This window comes from Silurus aristotelis, assembly GCF_946808225.1.
Source record: "Silurus aristotelis genome assembly, chromosome: 4".
NCBI lineage: Eukaryota > Metazoa > Chordata > Actinopteri > Siluriformes > Siluridae > Silurus > Silurus aristotelis.
Genome location: NC_139577.1, coordinates 34,299,041 through 34,316,083, shown reverse-complemented (window position 1 = coordinate 34,316,083; position 17,043 = coordinate 34,299,041). Strand labels below are relative to the sequence as shown.

At 40.9% G+C, this 17,043-nt stretch overlaps 1 protein-coding gene across 4 annotated transcripts; it reads right to left on the bottom strand.

The window, feature by feature from the left end:
* Positions 1-709: 709 nt before the first annotated feature.
* lgi2b (leucine-rich repeat LGI family, member 2b) lies at positions 710-16,950 on the bottom strand. 4 transcript variants are annotated; one of them, XM_083538753.1, is made up of 11 exons: positions 16,806-16,950; positions 16,291-16,378; positions 16,103-16,165; positions 14,844-14,955; positions 14,635-14,706; positions 9,450-9,521; positions 7,500-7,571; positions 6,114-6,185; positions 4,848-5,017; positions 3,944-4,108; positions 710-3,845 (listed from the first exon to the last, which is right to left on the bottom strand). In XM_083538753.1, the coding sequence occupies exons 3-11, from the start codon at positions 16,137-16,139 to the stop codon at positions 3,031-3,033; spliced, it is 1,587 nt and encodes a 528-aa protein (XP_083394879.1). In that variant the 5' UTR covers positions 16,140-16,165; positions 16,291-16,378; positions 16,806-16,950; the 3' UTR covers positions 710-3,030. The 4 variants fall into 4 exon arrangements, with proteins under 4 accessions (XP_083394879.1, XP_083394881.1, XP_083394880.1 ...); XM_083538755.1 differs by lacking the exons at positions 16,103-16,165; positions 16,291-16,378; XM_083538754.1 differs by lacking the exons at positions 14,635-14,706; positions 14,844-14,955; positions 16,103-16,165; positions 16,291-16,378; positions 16,806-16,950 and adding an exon at positions 9,646-10,075.
* Between the last annotated feature and the right edge of the window lie 93 nt (positions 16,951-17,043).

The window sequence follows — 17,043 nt, the reverse complement described above, 5'->3', positions numbered from 1 at the left end:
AATAGTTTATCTCCATGTATCTCCAGTCTTTTAACACGCTACAATCCGTCACGCTCCCTGAGATCTCAAAACTCTGGACTTCTAGTAGTTCCTAGAATAGCAAAGTCCACTAAAGGCGGTAGAGCATTTTCACATTTAGCTCCCAAACTCTGGAATAGTCTTCCTGACAGTGTTCTGGGCTCAGACACACTCTCCCAGTTTAAGTGCAGATTAAAGACGTATGTTTTTAGCGAGTTTTAGTGAAAAGAACTTTATCTAGACGTAAGGTATCAGGATAAATCAGGCAGGTTCTCTGAAATGCACCATTGATAGCGTCCTGACGGGTAGCATCACTTCCTAGTTGAGAAAATTCCCCACTGTGGGACTAATAAAGGTATATCTTAGTTCAGGAACAGCACCATGCAGGACAGACGCATTTCACTGCATGTGGGACTCTGTATGTATGTGTACGTGACAAATAAAATTTGATTTGATTCGATTTGAAATGCCATAATTGTACAGTCAGAGCTTCAGCTCTAGAGAACTAATCAAACATTTGATCCAATCACAATCCAGAATTTAGCAGCACTGATTAACATGGAAGAACCAATAAAGTTGGACAACGGAGATGATTCCAGACTCTGCAATAGGAACCATGGTGTCCAGGTACAGATTCAGTACAGACAGTAAGGAATGGTCACATGGTGACATGGCAGGAAAGACACAGAAAAAAGATACACAACATTGTTTATTGCCTTACACGCTGTTAATACACGCGGCTGCTGTGAAGCAACCGAAGCACTTTTCCTTTATACAGAAGCCAAAAAAGGAGATGCAGCATCAATAAATAAGGCATTTCATTCTCTACAGGAGGTATCGCGAGCGCTCCACCTTCGTCTATCTTTGGTCAGCGTCTCTACATCTACTTGCATAGCGTTAAATCAGCGTTAAAATTATTGCTCCTCTCAGCAAGTAACAGTCCGTTAGACTGAAAAAAACACACACGATGCACCCGGGAGACGAAAAGCAGATTCCCCGAAAGTATACGGACAGGCGTAGGATTACATATTAAACACGCTGTAGATCTGGGAATCCGGATCACTCGAAATGCTTCGTTGTGTAAAACCATTGCATATTGGGAAACACAGACATGCACCATGTTTACGCCTCTTCCAGGTCGTACAGAGATGATATTATTATTATTATTATTATTATTATTATTTTTATTTTTGCTGATATAATATATCGCACTGGCCAAGACATTTTGCATAAATCTTCATCAGGAGAAAATCAATTCACGTTGTATTACTGTAAGAGCTGGGAGATAGGACACAAAATGATCTTGCTAATGCAGACAGAAAAAAATACTAAACCCAACGAAACAAAGAAGGTGCTGTTCATGTGTGTATGTTTGGTGATGTTCTGAGGAGGTTACATGGAAGGAAAGGTTTTTTTTTTTTAATATTTTAATTATATAAATGTGGGTATGGGATAATATAATACAATTTTCTGTCTTGAAGCCATGAAATATGTATCACATGGCAATATCTTTGTAGTAAAATGAGTGAGAAATCTAAAACTTTGGGTTAACGCTACATAGATATACCATTAGCACAGGTTACGCATGGCTATAGGTTCAGCTAGTTATCACAGGACCAACAAAAATCGCCCAAAATATTTAGTTAACATTTGCAATATACATTATATAAACTTTTTACTAGATGACAATTTTGCATGTATACAGGGCGGTATAAAATTTTTGAGACTAGTTTTGTAACACGCCAACAGGTGGCAGCACGAGGCCCACGCGCAGTCACAAGGAGCACCGACCTTCATAAGTCAATGTGCCCAAAGACATCGTCCTTTGTACATCGGGAGCCGTGCGACTGGGGATGTTCTGACCACGTGCGTTACTACGTCTGCAGACTGCAAATTAGAACAAAGAGCAAACATAAAATTCTGCTTGAAACTGGACAAATCTGCCACAGAGGCATTCAAAACAATTTGGCAGAAGACTACGAGAGATCAGAAAAACCTTCAACGAGCTCAACCCATGAAAATGTCAAAACCGTTTGGTAACTTGTGGAAGATGATCGTCGGAGAACAATCCACAACATTGCTGCTGAGTTCGTCTCCAGGCTGCTGACCCAGGAGCAGAAGGAGCACCACACCAAAGTCTGCGGAGAACTCTGTCAGCGTGCTGTGAATGAGCCGTCCTTAATGTTGAGGATCATTACTAGTGACGAAAGCAACAGTCTTCCTAGTGGAAGAGCTCATCATCTCCACGACCGGAAAAGGGTCTTCAGCTGGACCGAGTGCATGTTTATCGTCTTTTTCCACATTTTCCACGGTATCGAGAATTAATCCTGAGAATTCGAGAATTGAGACTCAAGAATTATTATTTTGAGAATCGAGAATTAATCTAGTCTTAAAATATTTTAATACCACCTCGTACCTTCCACATTTGATTTGAGGTTTTGACACCCAAACGCAGCTAGGGGGCGCTGTATTGTGAATGTTTTAATGGATATGAATTGGTATACTGCACGTTGTTTACAGCAAACACAGTAAAGTCATAAAGTATAAAATGGTGCAGCAGAAAATTATGCATTCGTTAGAAAATATTGTGGCCGTGCACAAACCAAAGATAATGTTCAGCTTTTCCAAAACCTTACGTTAGTTCACGTATTGTATTGTTACCCAGACGACTGTAATAATCTAAGCATGTTAATTATCCAATTCTTTTTACACAAAAATAAGGTTCATTACATACAAACTGATGCAAATGATCCTTTAAATAGCAACAGAAGGTTTCAGTCAGACTCAAAGTGTATCGTAATTATTTAATAGAGGTTACGTCTCGTCCAATCACAATTATTTCTGCCCCAAAGCCTTGCCCTGATTGGCTGAGAGCCCTGATTGATAGAAAATTATATGTTAAATACTTGATTAAAAAAAAAGGTCAGTAAAGCTAATGAAATGTTGGTATCAGTGAAATGTGATTATCGCCCAGCTCTACATGAAACCACAGTGCAGTAATCAGTGTACTGATCAGCTGTAATCGACTGAGATGTGCTCAAAAACCTTGGTCTTCCCCTTAAAACTTGTGGCGAGAAGAAAATCTCGCTGACCCATCGATAATGGGGTGAAAGAACGAGGCCACTGAACATACACCTCTCTAAATTTGATGAAGATCTGCTTCTCCTTGTCCCATCTGAAGATCTGAGAGAAGGAGTAATCGCTGCTGAGGATCAGATATTGCTGATCTTTGAAGCTGAACGGCTGGAGGACCATTGCACCACGCGATGGAAATCCCTGAACGTCCTCAAAGCGCTTCCCGGTCCACTTAAGGACCTTCGAGTCTCCAATGTAGCAGGCCAGAGCCAAATAGAGGATGCGGTCAATCCTGAAGGCCTTAACGCTAATCATGTCGTCCATGTTGGGAATGTCCTCGAAGAGAACAAACGTCTGGGTGCTCTTGTTCCACTGGTAGATGACAGGGACTTGGGAACGGCTGGTCAGGATGAGCACGGGTTTCCCGTCCAGGTCGAGGAATTCTGCATCCGTGTCGCGGAACCATTCATGGAGGAACTGATACGGGAAGAAGCCGGTGTTGTTCCACTTGAAAAGGGTGGACATTCCCGCTTTGGAGCTGTCTACGATCAGGAAGAACCACTGGTCCCCGAGTTGAAACACCTCAATGTCGTTTGGCTTGGACACATTGATCATTTCCACGGTCTGGAATTTGGTGAACTGGTTCTGCTCCTGGTCAAATCTGTAGACGCGAGAAACGTCGAAGAGCTGAGCGACGATAACGAACGCCTTCTCGTTAATAAGCACTGATCTGCAGCCAATCACGGACCGTCCTGCAATAACACACACACACACACACACACACCATCACATTCTCACTTTTCATTATTCTGTTTTAAAAAAATGACAACATATGAACTTCATGTGGAACCTGTGATATTATCGAAAGGCCTGAAGTTGGTTTCGATGTGATCCCACTCCATGATGAGACAACTGTCCGAGTTCGGCACGGCCAGAGCAACGTACACGTCCTCTTTATAGGAGAAAATGTCCGCTGACATGGACTGAGTATTTATGGTCTGATGAGGAATGAAATCTGTTGAACAACACACAGTACAGTGTTCATTCGCATACACCGTAGACCCAGAGACCTGTCATAATGACATTTTTATACAAAAATAAAAAAACAGTACTGAATCATAAAACTGTGCTAAAGAAAATAAATATGAATATGTTCATTAATAAATATAATTATATCATTAATAAATGATAAATAATAAATGTAATATAGTGCTCGGCGTGCAGCGTGCAGTAAAAACAAACAGCACGTGGAGTCCATGATTTGCCTCTAGAGGCCGCTCTCGTAATGACAGCAGACTGAAAGCCGGAAAAACTATCGGTATGGATTTTTGCAGACAGCTGATAGTTCCAGTGATCAACTAACAATCTGATGGAAATTTTAGTTTGAAAGCAAACCTTTATTTTCAAATACAGATATGATATTAGTATATGAGTATATATAACTATTTAAAATGTGGGGTTGTATCCAGTCCGTGGGCTGTAGATTGAGGACACCTGCTCTAGAAACTGCTGCAAATGAAATCATCAGTAGATCAGCATTTTTTTGTTTTATCATGGCACAGATACTGAGATTTTTCCCAGGATTCTGAAGTGAGCATGAACTAAAGCTCTTAAACTGGATGTATGTGATCTGATACACTGCTCTGCTGCCACCTGATTGGCTGACTCGATAACTGCATGGATGAACACGTGTTCCCATTAAAGTAAATGTATTTATTATATTGTACAAATTATAGTACAGGGACTAGAGTTACCAGTGGAGGCACACTTGGCATGTTTCTCAGGGAAGTCCTTCAGCAAGACGGCCTTCATCTCCTCCGGTTCGGCACAGTACACCTCCGAAACCGTTGCATTCGTCTTCTTCAGCCACAACATCAGCCATATGGACTGGCAGTCGCACTGAAACTGGTTTCCTCGCAAATCTCTGAGAATGAAACTACATCTCAGAAATGGGGTGAGGAAGAACCCTGTGTTGTTACTGTAATCACTGACTTGTGGATAAAGTTAAGTTAAATTAGAGATCCACTCAGTAAAATGTGACTCCAGTAAAATTGTCCCTTTAAACATTCACTTAAGTAAAAGTACAAACGTTTTTGCCTTCAAATGTACTTAAGTATCCAAAGTAGTGATTTATTATAACTCTAATGTTCCTATTATCATTTTTATCACAAGACTCTTCACTTAATCACCTCAGTTTCTGTGTAAAGACTCGAATGTGACTCTCAGCACACTGATCTATTAATAGAATGAGATTAAAGACTCAAACACTGATTGATTTCTATTACAGTCATCATGAACACAAAACCTTCTTTAATAAAACGTGTAAATGAGGTCACGTGTGTGGTGGTTCCTCTTTTCCTTCTTCCTGGTGGCTCTATCCTCAGCATTCTGCTACTGATATACCTCCTCTGCACATGTCCTGTCTGACCTCGTCCTTCAACCTGTCCATCACCACTGCAAACAGGAAAGGGCTCAGAGCAGATCCTTGGTGCAGTTCCACCTCCACCTTGAACCAGTTTTCTGTTCCTTCTGCACACTTTACTGCTGTCACACTGTCCTCATACATTTACATTTGCGGCAAATGTGCTTTGAGTCTCGATCAATGAATAAATCTACACTGGTGCACTAGATTACAAACTTAATATTTATCAGTCTATAACTTGTGATTTTTACAAAGCAATACATGTCCTGCACCACCTTTATATACTCGTCTGACACACCTGACTGCCTCATAAAATAAAAAAACCACTGATTTCACAAAATGTAGTTGAGTAACTAGTTGAATAGGTTTTTTGTTTTTTGTGCGGATTTTGCATCATCAGCTGTGGAGAAGATCATTGATCTTGAGAAATTGAGGTGTTTGTGTGCAGCTGTATTTTAGTAAATCAGTGGTGTCGTAACTATACATATACACTACTTAATGTTCCACCGAGACGCCACTGAGCTGCATAGTCCCTCACGTCAGCAGTGATTACTGAGGGAACTGTGTCTCACGTGATAAGCAGAATATTAATACTCACAGCTCGATGAGAGAGTGCAGGTCAGAGAACAGGCCTTTGGGTAAACTTTTCAGTTTGTTGTTCGCTAAAGAACTGCAAAACATCAGGAGGAGAGAGAAGCACAGGGAGAGAGGGATGTGTCAGGAATAAATAATACAGGAGGAATGATTCGGAATGGAGACGACCACCATACTACCACTAAGAGTCACTACTGGGCCCCTGAGCAAGGCCCTTAACCTGCTCCGGTGTAGTAAATAAGAGATTATTGTAAGTGACTCTATAAAATGTCTAGAATGACTTTAAAATGACAATAAATTGAAATGTTAATGGTGTAGTAGTCAGGTTCAGCCTCGAGATGTTTTCTTTATTGGCTTGGACTTGACTCAGTTTTGGATGTTGGTTTTGCTAAATAAAAATAAATATTGTAAAAGTGGAATGGGTTTTGGGGAAAATACGTCCTCCTGACTAGTAGGACTTTGAACTGGCAATATGATACGTATCACGATACAGCGCTTGCAATACGGTATTTTTTTGCGATACATTACGGTACTGTAAACAAGGTGATATATTTTAGGAATAGGATCTAATTTTAGGAAATCTGTCATCAAGGAAACACACCATATGCAAACCTTAGCAAAAACAATTTGACCAGAAAGCAGTGGGATCTGCAGACAAAGTGTTCCCACGAACATCACGTGTTGTTCCTGAGCTTCTTAATGGCAATTAAAACTTTTTCGGTCTGAAAAACAAACCACACATAAACAAAACATTTTGCCATCAGCGCAATTCAGTCAACGCTGCTATTACATCCTGCGGAATTTACTTACTTACTTACTTACTTACTTTCTATCTTTCTATCTATCTATCTATCTATCTATCTATCTATCTATCTATCTATCTATCTATCTATCTATCTATCTATCTATCTATCTATAAATGTGGGCGTGTCCAGCGACGAAAGATTATACAAACATAGAGCACATTGATGTTATAATTACCAATGAAAGTAAAGAAAGTAGACGCCACGTGATCCATCTCCTGATTCGTGGTTAAAGGTGGAATGTTTTGTGTGAACCCACTGACCTGGGTTACTATAGCAACTGGTATTCGAAACTCCATCTGGCAACATTTTTGGACGCAACACACATGCTGGAAAGTGTTACGTTTAAAGACTCGCATGATTATCTAGTCGCTGTAAGTGACAGGGAACAGAATTACAAAAACCATGGCCATGGATGTGATGAATGATTAGCAGTTTAATGTTTTTTGGACTCAATCTTGAAGACCTAATGACTAGTCTCAGCTAGTTCTGGTCTTGGCTCCACATCCACTGAAATTTGACAGATATTAGAATATTAAATCCTGTGCTCTCCAGAAGCATCACAATAGAAACATTAACTGACTCACAGATGTGTGATATCCCGAAGTCCTCTGAAGGCATGTTTGCTGATCTCCTCGATCTTGTTCCCTTCGATGAATCTGAGACACAAACTCCGGGTCAGCACTTCTGCTCGTATTTCACACAGCGAACGTTAAAACGTCTAGCGTGGTTTTAAAGAATGCTCAATTTATAGATTTCTGTCTCTTAGGTCACTGCGTCAGACATGCTGATGTCACCGAGATGCTTCCTTGATCTTCTAATAGATACGTTCCAGAAGGTGCAGGGTGTGTGTAGGGTGTATGTGTATGTATGTTTATATGTATGTGTGTGTATGTGTGTCAGTTTATGAATGTATGTATGTATGTGTGTGTGTGTGTGTGTGTGTGTGTGTGTGTGTGTGTGTCAGTGTATGTATGTATGTATGTGTGTGTGTGTGTGTGTGTGTGTGTGTGTGTGTGTGTGTGTGTGTGTGTGTGTGGTGTGTGTGTGTAGGGTGTATGTGTATGTATGTTTATATGTATGTGTGTGTATGTGTGTCAGTTTATGAATGTATGTATGTATGTGTGTGTGTGTGTGTGTGTGTGTGTGTGTGTGTGTGTGGTGTGTGTGTGTAGGGTGTATGTGTATGTATGTTTATATGTATGTGTGTGTATGTGTGTCAGTTTATGAATGTATGTATGTATGTATGTATGTGTGTGTGTGTGTGTGTGTGTGTGTGTGTGTCAGTGTATGTATGTATGTGTGTGTGTGTGTGTGTGTGTGTGTGTGTGTGTGTGTGTGTCAGTGTATGTATGTATGTATGTGTGTGTGTGTGTGTGTGTGTGTGTGTGTGTGTGTCAGTGTATGTATGTATGTGTGTGTGTGTGTGTGTGTGTGTGTGTGTGTGTGTGTGTGTGTGGTGTGTGTGTGTAGGGTGTATGTGTATGTATGTTTATATGTATGTGTGTGTATGTGTGTCAGTTTATGAATGTATGTATGTATGTGTGTGTGTGTGTGTGTGTGTGTGTGTGTGGTGTGTGTGTGTAGGGTGTATGTGTATGTATGTTTATATGTATGTGTGTGTATGTGTGTCAGTTTATGAATGTATGTATGTATGTATGTGTGTGTGTGTGTGTGTGTGTGTGTGTGTGTGTGTGTGTGTGTGTGTCAGTGTATGTATGTATGTGTGTGTGTGTGTGTGTGTGTGTGTGTGTGTGTGTGTGTGTGTGTGTGTGTAGGGTGTATGTGTATGTATGTTTATATGTATGTGTGTGTATGTGTGTCAGTTTATGAATGTATGTATGTATGTATGTGTGTGTGTGTGTGTGTGTGTGTCAGTGTATGTATGTATGTATGTATGTATGTATGTGTGTGTGTGTGTGTGTCAGTGTATGTATGTATGTATGTGTGTGTGTGTGTGTGTGTGTGTGTGTGTCAGTGTATGTATGTATGTATGTATGTGTGTGTGTGTGTGTGTGTCAGTGTATGTATGTATGTATGTATGTATGTGTGTGTGTGTGTGTGTGTGTGTGTGTGTGTGTGTGTCAGTGTATGTATGTATGTATATGTGTGTGTGTGTGTGTGTGTGTGTGTGTGTGTGTGTGTGTGTGTGTGTGTGTGTGTGTGTGTGTGCGTGTGACTGTATGTGTGTGTGTGTGTGTGTGTGTGTGTGTGTGTGTGTGTCAGTGTATGTATGTATGTATGTATGTATGTGTGTGTGTGTGTCAGTGTATGTATGTATGTATGTGTGTGTGTGTGTGTGTGTGTGTGTGTGTGTGTGTGTGTGTGTGTGTGTGTGTGTGTGTGTGTGTGTGTGTGTGTGTGTCAGTGTATGTATGTATGTATATGTGTGTGTGTGTGTGTGTGTGTGTGTGTGTGTGTGTGTGTGTGTGTGTGTGTGTGCGTGTGTGTGACTGTATGTGTGTGTGTGTGTGTGTGTGTGTGTGTGTGTGTGTGTGTGTGTGTGTGTGTGTGTATGATGATGATGGTTCACTTACAGGTACTCGAGGCGAGGAAGGCCTGAGAAGGCGTCGTCCTTTATACAGGAGATGGAGTTGGAATTGAGGAGCCTGAAACATGAGGAAGTTTTTTATATAATTTATCTGTAAAATTATTTACACTGAATATATAAAATCAGCCCTGTCCTTCTAAAGTCCTTCAACTGTCCTTCAGCACAAAATATTATCCACAAACCTTCTACATAAAACACTGAAGTAAATGAACATCAGATGCACAATCATCCAAGGTGGAAGTAGTGAAGTACAAATACTTAGTTACTGTACTTCAGTGGATTTTTCTGATATCAGTATTTTACTTCACTATTTATTTTTTAGACAAATTTTTACTTTTATTCATTACATTTTTACACAAAAATCTGTACTTTCTACTTCTTACATTTTCAAAACAGACTCGTTACTTTAGTTTTAATTTATCTGGTAAAATGTCAATATTTTATCTTCTCATTGCGCCGTTTTCAGCACATCAACCTGTTTCCTGTCATTGAGCAGCTTCTTCAATCCACTGGTGGATCATTTCCTGTCTCTCACACACCACAGACTAGTTTCTGAAGCTCACAATGAGCAGGCAGGAGGCAGTAAGAAGTCTGGAGTTAACGTGGATGAGACAGAGGGAGTCAGTGTAAAACTTTTTTTACTTTTTTACACATAATAAAAAAGTTTTACACATAATAAAAACAAAACACTACTCTTTTGTAAAATAAAGCAAACAGACAGGGGGCGCTCTCTGCTGTCTCTGTCATCTCTCTTTACAGACAAATAAATAATTGGTTTATTTAATGATAAAGAAGAAGTTTTTATTATTAAATTATAAGTAAACAGAGTATTCTATATAATTTAATAATAAAAACGTCTATCATTAAATGAACCAATTCACGTCGAAAACAAATATTCTCTGATTATGTAATCGTATGAAAGTAATAAGAGGTACAGTTTCTACGGTATCACCTCATTAACCGTCCGTGTGGAAACATAGCAAAAGTTCTGTTTGGTGTCCTGATAATTTACAAAATTTAAAGCACCATAATTACTTTAAAATGTTTACACAAATATTTTATCTTTATGCTCTATGTTAAGTTTGGTTTCATTAATAATAAACATACATTTGCACAATAAATACTCCATGTACATCTTCTTCTTCTTCTTCTTCTTCTTTTAGCTTCTTCCATTAGGGGTCTCCACAGCAGATCATCCATCTCCATACCCCCCTGTCCTCTACATCTGCCTCTTTCACACCAACTACCTGCATGTCTTCACTCACCACATCCATAAACCTCCTCCTTGGTTTTCCTCTTTTCCTCCTTCCTGGTGTCTCCATCCTCAGCATTCTCCTACTGATATACCCCATGTTCCTCCTCTGCACATGTCCAAACCATCTCAATCTCACCTCCCTCACCTTGTCTCCAAAACGTTCTACATGCGCTGTCCCTCTAATAAACTCATTTCTAATCCTGTCCATCGTCGTCACTCCCAACGAACATCTCAACATCTTCAGCTCTGCTACCTCCAGCTTCCTGCTTCACATCTCCACACCATCCAACCTTCTCTTTCTCTCATTTTCCTCGTTCATCAGCTGCTCAAAATACTCCCTCCATCTTCTCAACACACTCTCCTCACTAGTCAACACATTTCCATCTCCATCCTTTATTGCTCTAACTTGCAGCACATCCTTCCCAGCTCGGTTCCTCTGCCTGGCCAATCAGTATAAATCCTTTTCTCCTTCATTAGTGTCCAACTTCTCCTACAGCTCCTCATATGTCTTCTCCTTGGCTTTCACCACATCCCTCTTTACCTGCTGCTGCATCTCCTTGTTCTCCTGCCTACTTTTCACATCACTCTGTCGATCCCAATTCTGTTTCTCCAACCTCTTTCTCCTTATGCTCTCCTGCATTTCCTCATTCCACCACCACGTCTCTTTTTCTTCCTTTCTATTTCCAGATGTCACACCAAGTACTTTTCTATCTGTCTCCCTCATCACTTCTGCAGTAGTTCCCCAATCATCCAGCACCTCTTCACCACCACCGAGCCCCTGTCTGACCTCTTCCCTAAACCTCACACTATAGACTTCCTCCTTCAGCTTCCACCATCTTATTCTTCTTTCAGTCTTCACTCTCATCCTCTTCTTCTTCACCTCCAAAACCATCCTACAGACCACCATCCGATGCTGTCTAGCTACACTGTCCCCTGCCAACACCTTACAGTCTCCAATCTCCTTCAGGTTGCATCTCCTACATAGAACATAGTCCACCTGTGTGCACCTTCCTCCACTCTTATACGTCACCCTATGATCCTCCTTCTTCTTAAAATACGTGTTCACCACTGCCATTTCTATCCTTTTAGCAAAATCTACCACCATCTGCCCTTCCACATTCCTCTCCTTAAAACCACACCTACCATCACCTTCTCATCACCTCTGTTCCCTTCACCTACATGCCGATTAAAGTCTGCCCCAATCACCAATCTTTCATTCCTACGTTCACCTTCTACCACTTCATCTAACTCACTCCAGAATTTTTCCTTCTCCTCCATCTCACAACCCACTTGTGGAGCAAAAGCAATGATGACATTTATCACTTCTTCAACTTCCAGCTTCACATGTTTTACGCTGGATGTCCTTCATAACACAACCCTCCACATTCATCCGGGCTTGAGACCGACTCTGAGAGTGACCCGACTTGTGTAACACTAATGACTGGGTTTTATTTAAAACTTGAGTATCTGTCACTTCTACTTAAGTGTAGGATGTGTGAACTTTTGCCACCTTTGACATTCATTAACCCTAAACTGTGTACTTTATTTACATTATTACATAACAAACATTATTTATACTTATATTTAATCACCACAACTAAAACTAAAGAAATGATCTAGACCTGCTCTAGAGTTATAGAAGTGTTTAAACATTTATTATATACTGAATACTTGGATTATATGTGTCCCAATACTTCTTATATATACAGTGAGGAAAATAAGTATTTAAACACCCTGCTTTTTTGCAAGTTCTCCCACTTAGAAATCATGGAGGGGTCTGAAATTGTCATCGTAGGTGCATGTCCACTGTGAGAGACATAATCTAAAAAAAAAATCCAGAAATCACAATATATGATTTTTTAACTATTTATTTGTATGATACAGCTGCAAATAAGTATTTGAACACCTGTCTATCAGCTAGAATTCTGACCCTCAAAGACCTGTTAGTCTGCCTTTAAAATGTCCACCTCCACTACATTTATTATCCTAAATTAGATGGATCTGTTTGAGGTCGTTAGCTGCATAAAGACACCTGTCCACCCCATACAATCAGTAGGAATCCAACTACTAACATGGCCAAGACCAAAGAGCTGTCCAAAGACACTAGAGACAAAATTGTACACCTCCACAAGGCTGGAAAGGGCTACGGGGAAATTGCCAAGCAGCTTGGTGAAAAAAGGTTCACTGTTGGAGCAATCATTAGAAAATGGAAGAAGCTAAACATGACTGTCAATCTCCCTCGGACTGGGGCTCCATGCAAGATCTCACCTCATGGGGTCTCAATGATCCTAAGGAAGGTGAGAAATCAGCCCAGAACTACACGGGAGGAGCTGGTCAATGACCTGAAAAGAGCTGGGACCACCGTTTCCAAGGTTACTGTTGGTAATACACTAAGACGTCATGGTTTGAAATCATGCATGGCACGGAAGGTTCCCCTGCTTAAACCAGCACATGTCCAGGCACGTCTTAAGTTTGCCAATGACCATTTGGATGATCCAGAGGAGTCATGGGAGAAAGTCATGTGGTCAGATGAGACCAAAATAGAACTTTTGGGTCATAATTCCACTAAACATGTTTGAAGGAAGAAGACTGATGAGTACCATCCCAAGAACACCATCCCTACTGTGAAGCATGGGGGTGGTAGCATCATGCTTTGGGGGTGTTTGTCTGCACATGGGACAGGGCGACTGCACTGTATTAAGGAGAGGATCACCGGGGCCATGTATTGCGAGATTTTGGGGAACAACCTCCTTCCCTCAGTTAGAGCATTGAAGATGGGTCGAGGCTGGGTCTTCCAACATGACAATGACCCGAAGCACACAGCCAGGATAACCAAGGAGTGGCTCTGTAAGAAGCATATCAAGGTTCTGGCGTGGCCTAGCCAGTCTCCAGACCTAAACCCAATAGAGAATCTTTGGAGGGAGCTCAAACTCCGTGTTTCTCAGCGACAGGCCAGAAACCTGACTGATCTAGAGAAGATCTGTGTGGAGGAGTGAGCCAAAATCCCTCCTGCAGTGTGTGCAAACCTGGTGAAAAACTACAGGAAACGTTTGACCTCTGTAATTGCAAACAAACAAATATTAACATTGACTTTCTCAGGTGTTCAAATACTTATTTGCAGCTGCATCATACAAATAAATAGTTACAAAATCATATATTGTGATTTCTGGATTTTTTTTTTAGATTATGTCTCTCACAGTGGACATGCACCTACGATGACAATTTCAGACCCCTCCATGATTTCTAAGTGGGAGAACTTGCAAAATAGCAGGGTGTTCAAATACTTATTTTTCTCACTGTATATAAACACCAAGTAAGTAATGTACACTGTGTGTTTGTCTGTGTCAGTATATGTGCGTGTATGGTGTACTCTGTGTGTGTGTATGATGTAAAGTGTGTGTGTGCGTCTGTGTGTGCGGTGTACACTGCGTATATATGGTGGACACTCTGTGTGTGTGTGTGTGTGTGTGTGTGTGTGTGTGTGTGTGTGTGTGTGTGTGTGTGTGCGCGTGTGTATGGTGTACACTGTGTGTGTGTCTGTGTGTATAGTGTACACTGTGTATATATGGTGTACTGTGTGTGTGTGTGTGTGTGTGTGTGTGTGTGTGTGTGTGTATGGTGTACACTGTCTGTGTGTCTGTGTGTATAGTGTACACTGCGTATATATGGTGTACTCTGTGTGTGCGTGTGTGCGTGTGTGTGTGAAAAAATGGGGATAAGTTTGTTAGATTTCACAGCTTAAAGCAGAATGTATGATTTTACACCCCCCCCCCCACACACACACACACACACAGTTCGAGGTTTCATTCCTCTGTTCTACTGTAAGATGTTTTGATGTGTGATGTAGCAGAGGTAATAGACAGGAGGAGATGATGTAGGGTGAGTACTGATGATCTGATGATGAGAATCGACTCACAGCAAGTGCAGCGATGGCATCAGGGCAAACGTAGCTTCTCCGATTTCTGGGAACGTTCCATTAACAACACTCCTGCAAAATGATTCCCATAAACACATCATTTACAAATCCAGACTTTAACCCTGACTTATACTCATTATTCTCATTATGCATGCAGTTCCATGAGATCTTTACAGCCCAGATGTTGCAGATGTTGTAAAGACTCTTACAGAGAGCTGAATTCTGCAGGGACTGTCCGGGGAATGAAGGATGATCCCACGCAGATGATGGTCTCCGTGGTGCAGGTGCATCCTAAAGGACATTTAAAGACACGCTTTCCTCCTGTGCATGAGAAGAAGAGGAAAAAGAAGAGGAAGACGCATTGTCTCACAGGAGGACTGTGATCTGCCCTGCTCATCGTTTCAGCTCGGTGCTGGACATTCACCGTCCCGGACAGGAATGCAGCACTGCAGGAGCTCTTTCTCTCTCTCTCTCTCTCTCTCTCTCTCTCTCTCTCTCTCTCTCTCTCTCTCTCTCTCTCTCTCTCTCTCTCTCTCTCTCTCTCTCTCTCTCTCTCTCTCTCTCTCTCTCTTTCTTTCTTTCTTTCACAGCAGCATGACTCGGGTGGGTTTGCTGCACATGCGCATACGTGAAGCTTCCAGCTCTGCCCTGTTCAACTTCTGTTTTAGTAAAATCTTATATTTTATCTGATATAATAAACCCATAAATAATTCATTGTGATTTCCACGTAGATTCAGCATTTTTTTTTCTGGTAAAAACTTTTTTAATAATGTAATTGATTTCATTAATTACTTATAATTGCATGTTGTTATTTAAATTACAAGGAGCCTTTTAATGTTTATACACTCTATGTGCTGCTTTTTAAACATCTCATTCCACATTTAGTCTCCATTTGCTGTCCTAAAAAGCTCCACTCTTCTGGGAAGAGTTCCACTAGATTTTGTGGCCATTTGTGTTGATCGGCTACAAGGGTGTTAGTAAAGTCAGGTAGTGATGGAGGTGAGAAGGTGAGGAGGCCTGGGGTGCAGTCAGCGTTCACATTCATCCCAAAGGTGTTCAATAGGGTTTAGAGCAGGAGATTTTTCACTGCAACATCCACATGTAAAGCTGGGATATGTAGAGCTGGATTTGTGCACAGGGGCATCGCCATGCTGGAACAGGTTTGGGTCTCAAAGTTCAGCTGATTGGATGCCCAAAGACGTCCGATACCACTGTGTGTACAACTTTGTGGAACAGTTCGGAGAAGAACCATGTATGGGTGAAAAAAGGGTTGCCATGTAGGGAATACTCAATTCCTCCAAATACTCCAAATCTCTCACAGATTTCTTAAGGATTATTTTTTTAATATGTATTAATGTTAATTAATTAATTTTGCCCACGATATCATCCACACAACAATATTCAAATGTATTAACAATCAACATATTATTGATTAAATGATATAAATTATTCAAAAGAATGGATTCACCGCTGAATCGTGGAACAAAGGGGATTCCTGTCTCCATTAGGTTCTCTGATGGATGCTGATATCCTGTGTGCACCCATTAAATATTCAGGATGAGATGAGTGTAAGTGTAAGAGGAAGAGCATTAGTGGAACATTTCTAGAATTACTCTGAGAAAACTTCTAGAGTAAATACTTCTCACTAGGACTCACTTTCCACTGATGCACAGGGTGGACGGGTGCCAATACATTTTCACTCTGTAATGATATACTTACAGAGTGACTGGTTTAATAGCTGGACCTGAGAAAACAGAGTGCGAATGAAATGTGGAGGAACACGTTATTCATTACAAGTGTTTCATTTTTACTGTGATTTCTTCACAATGATGAGGATAAAATAGTCACATTACTAGAACAAAGTCCATAAGACACAAGGGTGAGGTGCCGGTGTTCAACTCCTTCAGGGTCGATTTCTTTATTCATCATCCTCATAATCTCTTGAGGAACAACAACTCACCCATATGAGGATGGGTTCCCCTTTGAGTCTGGTTCCTCTCAAGGTTTCTTCCTCATATCATCTAAGGGAGTTTTTCCTTGCCACTGTCGCCACGGCTGCTCATCAGGGACAAACGCACACCATTCACCTTCACTGTTGTTTTCTGTAAAGCTGCTTTGAGACAATGTCTGTTGTGAAAAGCGCTATACAAATAAACTTGACTTGACTTGACCTTCAAATAGCACACAGATGTAATCATCGATATCCTTGGAGTCGACCACTTCACCATTTTAGACTGCACAGAAGAGACAATTTCCTACATGTTTCCTACAGAACTGCAGCAGTGTCCATTTTCTAATGCTGACTAATGCTATAACTCCATGCTGATGCGCCAGAAGACAAAGAATTTCCTTATTGCTAAATCATAACCCAAAAGTAGGATTTAACCAAATCCTCCACATCCGTTTTAT

Bases quoted from the DNA above. Each gene is read 5' to 3' on its own strand.
- lgi2b (XM_083538753.1), bottom strand. From the start codon at position 16,139: ATGGAGACAGGAATCCCCTTTGTTCCACGATTCAGCG. The intron at 6,186-7,499 runs GTGAGTCAGTTA...GATGTTTTGCAG, and splicing joins CTTCGGGATATCACACATCT to TTCTTTAGCGAACAACAAAC. The intron at 5,018-6,113 runs GTGAGTATTAAT...TTTCATTCTCAG, and splicing joins CTGCACTCTCTCATCGAGCT to AGATTTGCGAGGAAACCAGT.